Source organism: Vicia villosa, unplaced genomic scaffold (genome assembly GCF_029867415.1).
Source record: "Vicia villosa cultivar HV-30 ecotype Madison, WI unplaced genomic scaffold, Vvil1.0 ctg.000481F_1_1, whole genome shotgun sequence".
In the NCBI taxonomy this organism is placed as follows: Eukaryota; Viridiplantae; Streptophyta; class Magnoliopsida; order Fabales; family Fabaceae; genus Vicia; species Vicia villosa.
The window spans coordinates 360,892-370,729 of record NW_026705234.1 but is presented as its reverse complement, the minus strand read 5'-3'; the positions used below and the strand labels follow the sequence as shown (position 1 = coordinate 370,729).

Genomic DNA, 9,838 nt, shown 5'->3' with positions numbered 1-9,838 from the left:
TATTCAGTTAATTTTATGCTCATTGATTTATATGTGTTGACAAATTCATATAGCGAATTTATTATTGTATGAATTACCAAACATAACTATATTAGTATGATCTAAATCAACTATTCAACTTAGTAATTGATCAGAGAGAAAAAATTATAAGATGTGACTTATGGCTTAACGCACAAAATAAAAGACTTCCTACAAAGATACTAGCACTAATTCAAACCCCTATCGTCGAAACCGAACTTCCCATCAATATGAGTGCTTGACTTTAAAAAAAAAAACATATTTGTAATTAATTTTTTTTACTTCTACAAAATCATATCACACCAATATAATAGTTTTACAAATACTATAATAAATAATTTTTATAGTTATTTAAATTGAAAACTACACCTTGCATGAAAATGGCACTAAGGAATTTTGATTTTTCTTTTTTTAGAATATTGGTTTCAAGTCCTTAAATATATATATGTGTGTGTGAGAGAGATATTTTGGCCAAAAAAAAGGTATTTATGTGATTTTAAAATAACTAATATTTTTAATAACTCAAAAGTAATTTCAAATATAGAGTAAATAAGAGTTCTGTTGTGTAAACACATAATGGGTCACACAATCAATCATTCATATATAAATTAAGTAGAAAAGCTTGTCGCCTTGTACAAAAGCGTTAGTGCGCTTCACTTTCACACTTGACAAACTGGGAATGTTTCAGCATATATTATTGATTTAAATCCATGCTTTATCATAATTTTAGCACGAGGCGACAATTACAGACTGTGCGGCATTGATAGATTTCACAGTGATTGTACTGAATCCAGCCATTCTGATCACATGCTCCCATTCTTTTAGTGTTCTTTCTTTGCCAATGTTTGTATGTGCCATCATTACCATGTCTAACATTAACCCTACGTCTTCATACTTGTTGTGTTTTCCTCCTCCTCCTCCTTCTTCTTCAATAACTGCTTCCATAATAATCACTTTTCCATTTTCTTTTGGTATAGCTTCCCTACAATTCTTTAAGATTTTGATGCACTCTTCATCTCCCCAATCATGCAAAACCCACTGCAATTAATTATTCAATCAAATCAGAACCAAATCTCTTTTTTTTTAATCATACACTTTAATTAATTAGTATAGGATCCCTTACTAATAATAAAGTTAGAAGTTAAAAATATTTAATAATGAAGTATTTGGTGTCTATCCATGCATAATACACTAGGTATAAGACAATCTATCTTACACTATTAAATATATAAGAGTTAAATATATTTTCTAAAATTTTGAAAACTGTTTAATTACTCTTAATTTTTTAAATAATTTTTTTTCTACGTATTTAGAATACTATAAAATATTTCTTTATAGAATTATAGAATTTTTTAAAAGGAAAATAATTAAATATAAATTTTTTAAATTTCAAAATATAATGACAAAATTAACGCAAATCTTGACTTAGAAATCAAATTTTGATTTTTTTTATAAAAAACTATCTATAACGTTTTAAATATGTCTGTAAAATAATCATTCAAAAATACACATCGGTTTAATAGTAGTGACTAAAACTACGTGCATAATAATTTTGTGAGAACCAAAACATGTAATTTTTTAATAGGAATCAAAAATAAAATTTGATAATTTATAAGGACCAAAAACATACTTAACCCTAAATATAATTAATTAAAGATTTTTTTAGGAAAAATTTAAGTTTGAATTCAATATATGATTTTGATTTTTAACAGCTCACCTTAAAAAATACAGCATCAGCTTTGGGCACACTTGTAAACATGTCACCTGCCACATGTTCTACACCATCAAACTTTGGAGCCACATCAATGACATGAGGAAGATCAAAGTTGATACCTCGAATCCAAGGAAAATCCTTAACAAGGATGCTCAAGGTGGTACCATTCCCACCACCAACATCTACTAATGATCCAACACCATCAAACAACTCACTGCAACCTTCAACAATAGCAGGCACAGCAACTTTAGCATCACAAGCCATAGCATCGTTGATAAGATTACTATGATCAAGATTTGAAGCAGCATAGCGCCAAACATCTTCACCGTGAACCTTCTTGAAAGAAGGGTTTCCGTTTTCTAAAATACGGTCACTTAGACTAAGCCAAGGAGCTACCATAACAGGACTGCTTTCCAGCAAAAGAAAAGCAGTCATGCTTTTCTCGCCGTTACGAATCAAACGGCGAGAAAGTGGTGTTTGAACATAGCTAGGATAGTTGTCATGGTTGGTAGATATGGTTTTGAATATTTTCCTATGTACTAGGAATCTCATGATGCGGTTAAGATACGAAGGGTCACATTTTAGTGATGATGATAACTCTAATAGTGACATGGGTTTTTTGTGGTTTTCAATTGCTTCAGCTATGCCAAGTTGAATTGCACATTTCACCACAGATAGTTCTACAAAACCAAATATGTATTTCCATATTTCAACTTGAGCTTCTGCTTCTTCTTCCTCCTCCTTCTTCTCCCATGTTACCTCACTTTGTATTTCTCCCATTTTCAGCTATATCTTTCTAAGCTATAATTTTGGTTGAAACTAGGAACCTTCATTTATAGAAGGTAGTAATATATCATGGATCACTTTTTTGATAATTATAATAAATGGGGAATGCTAAAACAGTGCCCTAAGGTAATGGTTAAGAATCATAATTAAATTTAAATGCATTATTTGGGTCCACTAATATTATTTACAAAAGGGAAATCATTAAAAGTGTTATTTAGGATTAAAGTGAAGACTTTTCGGTTTATCATAAAAAACTACAAACCTCAAATTAATTCATCAAAAAAATTTGATTTAATCTTTTACAAAATGTAACCGGGTCATATTAATCTCATGATTTATACTTACATTAAACCCGAGACCTTTTAACTTATATTTTATCTACAAAATTCAATTATATATTTATATACGATGATTTGTCAGGTTTAACAAATAACTTGTTATTTTAGAAAAAAATAATGTTAATTTTAGCAAAATTATATATTCTAAATTATTAATTTAAGTATTCATCATTAAAAATTTTAAGTGAAATTTTTTCTACATAACTTTCACATCATATTTTAGAAAAGTTTCTGAGCAATTTAACTTATATTCATTTAAATTGATTACTGGAAGAGAAAATCATTCTCTATATAGAGTTTGATACAAGTACAACAACTTCGTACAAATCTATTAGTCAAACTCCATTTTATTCACTAAGTGTAAGTGATCATTGTATTCATGTGAAAATGGTATGCTTTATCTTGTATGTTCTAAAATCGAAAGGTCTTATGCCTTTGTGATTGTATTAGATAGTTAAGAGAGTTAAGTTGATCGATCGTAACGTATCTGACATAGTGAAATCTCTCACAGGGTGTGAGGAAAATGCAGTACCCTTTTTTGAAAAGGGCAACCCGAATATATTTTCACTACAACGAGGAAGGGCTTTAAAAGCGCTTTTTATAGCCTTTAAAAGCGCTGTGAAAGGTGGCGCTGGCGTAGCTAACAAAAGCGCTTCTGAAAGCGCCCCCCTATAAGAGCGTTTTTCTGGAAAAAGCGCTCTTGTAGGCCCCCCTTTAAGAGCGCTTTTCTGGAAAAAGCGCTCTGGTAGGCCCCCCTTTAAGTGCGCTTTTTCCAGAAAAGCACTGTGATAGGCCCCCCTGTGAGAGTAAAAAATAAAAAAAAAAACGCAACATACTAAAGCGCTTTTGGAAAAGCGCTCTTATAGGGTGGGCTTTAAGAGCGCTTTTTCTGGAAAAAGCGCTCTGATAGCCCCCCCTATAAGAGCGCTTTTCCAAAAGCGCTTTAGTATGTTGCTTTTTTTTTTTTTTTTGCTTTTTTATTAATCTTTGGCAGCGCTTTTACAAAGAAGCGCTTTAGTAGGTGGGCCTTTAAGAGCGCTTTTCAAAAGCGCTTTCGTTGTTAAATGAGGTATTTTAATGTGCAGCCTGTAATTTAATCCTCCCGGTCGACCTGTAATATTTTCGACCTGTAATATGTTTTCAACCTGTAATATTTTCGACCTGTAATTTATTTTCGACGATATTATTTCAGCCATCAGTAAGACAATATATATATATATACTAATATAATACCATTATAATATCCAAAATTATATATATACATCATTACAACATCAATAATATTATAGTTCAAATCGACACAAATCCTACATGAAAAAGCGCTTAATATAAAATTGACACAAATCTTCTTTGATTTCTTCCAACTTAAGCTTCGGGTACGCAGCAGCACGGAATTCGTCAAGGTACTACAAAACAAAAACATAATATGAATGATATATTTAGTTAAATGTAATAAATTATATGAAATTATCTTAAGTTATAAATTCATACCGTGAGCGGAATCTCTAATTGATTCGCCTGAAGGATTTCTTTCATATACCTCAAAACAAAGTATCCGCAATCGTAACTGTTTCGCTGTTGCGGACACTACATAGAAAAACAAATAAGATTATATAGTTGTCTTGTTTTATCAAGTAGCATAAATATATTATAAGCAACATTGTGAAAAATAATGTACCTGCACTTGGATCCAAGTAATGTTGTTAGATTTAGTTCGGGATACCTGTGCGTCCCGTTGACTTCGGAACACTTGTATTGATCTAATTAACAAATATATAAAAGCATATGTTTAGATCAATCCCACAAATAAGTAAATATATAAATATACACGAATATATATTTAGAACGATCCCACTTACAAATCAACGATGTCCTTCATGGCCGGATAATTGGTCCATTCACCATTTACCGAATTCAGATAATACACGACTTCCCTTATAGGGTTGATAGCAAGCAGCAACCAGTGTGCTCTATAAATTAAAACAATAGGTTATATGAAAATTTTGTTATACACAAAAGAAACAGAGATTAGATGAACAAAGAATGAGAAACTAACCCTACTGGTCGGGTATTATACGCCCAAAGATGCAGACTTTCTGTATTGCCGGTGGACATGAATCTATCTACTAAGCGCTGTCTAACTGATTCCGGTTCCGAAGCAATTGTCATTCCGCTGCAGTGGGCGGAAGACACGAAACGGAATCTGTTAGACAACGGAGTCCCGCGCAACACTCTGTCATACAACAACCTTAAATAAAAACATAATAAACATTAGATTATTTTCATTGAAATGTGTAAATAAATTATATTGTGGGACTAATTAAATAATATATCGGATGAGTGAATATTACCGGATGTATGAGTGCATGTTAGTGACGCCTAGTTGATCATGCTTAAAAATCTCCTCCAAGTCATCAATTGTAATAAGTGACTTGAATTCAATACCGAAGACACTTTCATCCATAACGATTTCACGTAAAGCACCATCCTTCAAATCGGACATATCAACCATTGTTGCGAGCGTCGACCGGTACCGAGGCACAAAAGCACCGCCTTTTTTTCCCGCTGGCTTCGGAGGACCAGTGGGTGGTACGGTACGAACTTGCTGCGTCACTTGTTGTGACTCCCGAGTGGATGCCTAAAAATCATATAAGTTAGGTAAAATATAAAAATTTGCAGATTTAGATTCAGATTAATTATTAACACTTTAAATGTACCTCTTTTAGTGATGCAACGGACTCCTCCTCCTGTAAAATCCCTTTACCCTTAACTGTGGGTTTTATAGGAGCAGTCTAAAATTAAAATGTAAAAAATAATTAATAAACGGTTTAGAATTGACATTCGAAAACTAAATGATTCATAATCGTTTTCAATATACCTCATCACTAATGGTAATGAGCTCCGAGGGCCATGCAACAAATGATCCTATTGCATCTCGCAGCAATGTCGTCTCTGAGACCATGTCAGGTACCGGTAGCATCGCATCATGATCTACTACAACATCCACCGATACTTTCAGGTGTCCATCCGGGAGCGGTCTATGGTGAAGTAAATCTCCCAAAGTGTTGTGCACTTTTCCCTTGCCAACTAGTCGATAATTCGGTTCCGATAAGTATAGTTGGCAAGATGAAATGCCCTAAACCAATAGTAAATATAAAGTCATTATCATTAATAAAATAGAACAATTTAAAAGGAAAAAAAATTATAATTACCTCGGGAAATTTCCTTTGATAGTTGATACTAGACTTATCACTAGTTTCTTTCACCGATGAAGTGTTGCACTTTTCTCTCATATACACTTCTTTATCTCTTTGCAATTCAGAGACTTGTGCTTGCAATTCCGCCAACTTTTGCAACACTTCTTCATTTGAAGGATTTCTTCTCCTAGGACTCTTGTAAAAAGAGGTTGGAGTCACACCATGACCCTTACCCCTCACCCGACCGGGATACTCAGGAGCATCTAGTGCTCTACTAAGTACGCTCCCCTCACCGGTGGGTGCCGATTGCGACAAGGTCTCCTGTAATTCATTTACATTAAAAAATCATTTATATATTAAAAAACATTTGATTTAATTAAAGACACAGTATTATACTTACACATTCAGTAAAAACTCTCTGAACTTCGGGATCGACAGCTTGACTCTTGCCCACACGAGCTTCCCTCCACAACACATGTACAGGAAGTGAGGTTTCCTCACTTTTAGACTCCTCTAACTATGCATTGACACAAATGATAAAATCGTCAAATAAAACACATTTAGACAATTAATTAAAATGCATTTCTATTTACTTACAAGTTTATCCTCTAAGCGTGCATATCCCATACGCCCTTTTTTGTATGGATACGCGGGTTTGGATGCTCTCGCACTATTCGTGGCACTCCTTTTCCGAAAATCTTCATCTCTTTGATTTACAAACTCAGCCCAATCTTTTTCACCAATGAAGATCTCATACTTTTTTGGCCGTCCCGGTGCCTCTTCAAGAAAGTTTCCATCTTTATCCTTAAGATAGGTGTTTGTCAAAAAGGCTTTCCACCCTCTATATCTTTTGCCGGCCAAACTAAGTATGTAGCGTTTACGATCATCTGGTATCTCAAAAGTCCTCTTCAAAAAAACATACGCATAGTGTGTTAGTATAAGTAATTTAAACAATTTATCGTCAAGATAATAACAACAATTAACCATATATGATATATACCTGAAGCTCGTCCCAAATTGCTTTTTTTTTCGCATCCAACTCTTCGCTTTTCAGATTCCATTTAGCTGTGGAGACCGGAATATGCATACGAACAAGTGTACCAATATAGCTGGTCAACTTTGCAGAATTAGGACCAATTGCTTGTTTATCAGAATTCCAATCCAAACGGTATACTAATCCTTGGTCTCTATGTCGAACGATTCCCTTCATAATAGTGATGCCTCGTGCAACTTCTTTTGCTTCAGTATCAGGTGGAGCATTTGTATCCGTGGCATCTCTTTCTTGAGCATCTCTTTCTTGTGAGTTTTCTTGTGAGTTTTCAGGTGGAGCACCTCTATCCGGAGCCATTTAACCTGTATCAAACAAACTAAAGCACATTAGTACACTATTAATAAGCTAACAATCTATACAAGTAAAATGGAAGTCAAACCATGCATGTACAAGTGTATCGGAAACGAAATCGGTACAAATCAAAATAAGCGTCAAAAAAGAAAGTTGTCGGAATTGAACGAAATTTACATGGCTATGGTAAAACGTCCCCACGGACTCAAAAATAAAGTCGGTTTTCCGAAATTCAGACCCTAAGCCCGACTTTTGATTACGGGCAGAAGCAAAACCGATAAAAAAACAGTCCCGAAATGTAAAGATAAGTGCATGAGCAGCTCCGGAATCGTCAAAATAGTATAGTTACATGTAAAGAAGTCGACAAACGGGAATATGCACCAAAATTGAATAAGTACTATACTATTGATTAAAACAATCGGTACAAATTGAATAAAACAAATTAGTCGGAATATGTATGCTATTACCTTTATCACTAACGTCTCTTTCTTTTCTTGGTAGGATTGTGTTCTACGCGTCTCTTAACAACGCGGACGGTTGGATTGATCCAAATACCCTCATTATGATCATTTCTAGTACAAGATTCATTCTCATTTTGATCGTTTCTTGTACAAGATTCAATGCCAACACCAATATCACCTTGATCTTCAATGTTTTCATCAACTATTTTGTTAGATAAAAGCACTATAGACCATTTCGTACTTGTCGGATCATTGACATAGAACACTTGTTTAGCTTGAGAGGCTAGAATGAAAGGCTCATCTTTGTACCCTACCCTATTGAGATCCACTTGCAAAAATCCTGACTTATCCATTCGTATGCCACTATTATTTTCAACCCACTTGCAACCAAATACAGGAATCTGAAACTTCGCGTAATCAAACACCAAAATGCGCTCGATAACCCCAAAATATGACAAATTTGCAAATTTCGGATTTAAGTCATTCGCACTTGATATGTGCATTGCTTCAGCTACCAAGGTAACACCACTATTTTGCATAGTACTTTTATCATCCTGTTCTTTGGTATAAAATGTGTATCCATTAATAGCGTATGCGCTATAAGAAAGCACAATTACAGTTGGACCATAGGCTAAACATCTCAACCTTTCTGTTACTGAAGCAGGATCTGAACGATACTTTGAATAAATATGATCCCTAAACCACGGTATGAAACTTCGATTGTGCTCTCGTACTATCCAGTTCTCATTTCTATTTGGATTTAAATCTCGGAGAACAACCTTGTGCATTTCAACATACGGCTCAACCTCAATCTCATTGTGCAGAACATACAAGTGCGCTTGATCCCGTTCGACCATTGATACTGTCACAACTTTATTTCCAATTAGCCTTTTTCCTTCTTTTTTTTCGACAATATGAGATTTGGGGAGTCCAATTGATTGAACATTTGACAGATATTCAGTACAAAACTCAACCGCTTCTTCAACAACGTATCGTTCGGCAATACAACCCTCCGGTCGACTTCTGTTTTTCACGTACCCTTTTAATATTTTCATATAACGTTCAGCAGGGTACATCCATCTCATGTAAGCTGGTCCGCACAATTGTGTCTCTTTCACAAGATGAACGACTAGATGAACCATTATGTCAAAAAACGAGGGAGGAAAATACATTTCAAGATCACATAAAGTAACAACTATCTCTTTTTGCAATGTTGGTAAGATCGCGGGATCGACCACCTTACTGCAAATTGACCTGAAGAAGAAACACAGCTTAGTTATTGCGCTTCTTACTTTTTCTGGCAGAATAGAACGTATACCTATTGGTAAAAAATGTTCCATTATAACATGACAATCATGCGTCTTCAAACTCTTTAACTTGAGGTCTTTCATGGACACAAGTCTTCTAATATCTGAAGAGTAGCCTTCTGGAACTTTAACTTCACTGAGGAACTTACACAATGTTTTCTTCTCCTTTCTAGATAGAGTGTAAACAGCAGGTGGCAGATATGTTCGTCTTCCTTTCGTCACAGGTCCCAATTCAGTTCTCATCCCCATGTTTACCATGTCCTTCCTTATGTTAAGGCCATCCTTAGACTTTCCTTGTATATTGAGTAACGTACCTATGACGCTGTCAAATACATTTTTTTCAATATGCATAACATCCAGGAAATGTCTTACGTACAACGACTTCCAATATGGAAGTTCAAAAAAAATGGACTTCTTCTTCCACCCACCCTTGACAAGTGAATGTGCAAAAGGCTTGCCAAACTGAGTGCTCACATCTTTCACCTTTTCAAAAATTTGATCACCTGACAAAAAAGGCGGGGCTGTACCATGTTCGGCCTTTCCGTTGAATGCTTTTCTCCACCCACGGTAGTGATGATTAGAATTTAAGAATCTACGATGGCCGAGAAAGACATTCTTCTGACAAAGCTCCAATCGTGTCGTATCGGTTTCATCTTCACAAACGGGACACGCCTT

The 9,838-nt window shown here is 34.7% G+C and overlaps 1 protein-coding gene and 1 long non-coding RNA gene across 2 annotated transcripts; both read right to left on the bottom strand.

Moving 5' to 3' along the window:
* Positions 1 to 494: 494 nt before the first annotated feature.
* On the bottom strand, positions 495 to 2,590 carry LOC131628830 (acetylserotonin O-methyltransferase-like). The gene is made up of 2 exons (XM_058899641.1): positions 1,736 to 2,590; positions 495 to 1,056 (listed from the first exon to the last, which is right to left on the bottom strand). The coding sequence occupies exons 1-2, from the start codon at positions 2,510 to 2,512 to the stop codon at positions 745 to 747; spliced, it is 1,089 nt and encodes a 362-aa protein (XP_058755624.1). The 5' UTR covers positions 2,513 to 2,590; the 3' UTR covers positions 495 to 744.
* A 1,507-nt stretch (positions 2,591 to 4,097) lies between these two features.
* LOC131628829 (uncharacterized) lies at positions 4,098 to 5,481 on the bottom strand. Its single transcript, XR_009291906.1, has 5 exons — positions 5,208 to 5,481; positions 4,913 to 5,104; positions 4,535 to 4,826; positions 4,348 to 4,443; positions 4,098 to 4,262 (listed from the first exon to the last, which is right to left on the bottom strand). It is a non-coding gene; the product is annotated as an uncharacterized LOC131628829 (long non-coding RNA).
* Positions 5,482 to 9,838: the final 4,357 nt, after the last annotated feature.

Coding starts and splice junctions, on each gene's coding strand:
- LOC131628830 (XM_058899641.1), bottom strand. CDS start 2,512: ATGGGAGAAATACAAAGTGAGGTAACATGGGAGAAGAAGGAGGAGGAA. Junction 1,057..1,735: donor CTGATGCTGTATTTTTTAAG/GTGAGCTGTTAA, acceptor AATTAATTGCAG/TGGGTTTTGCATGATTGGGG.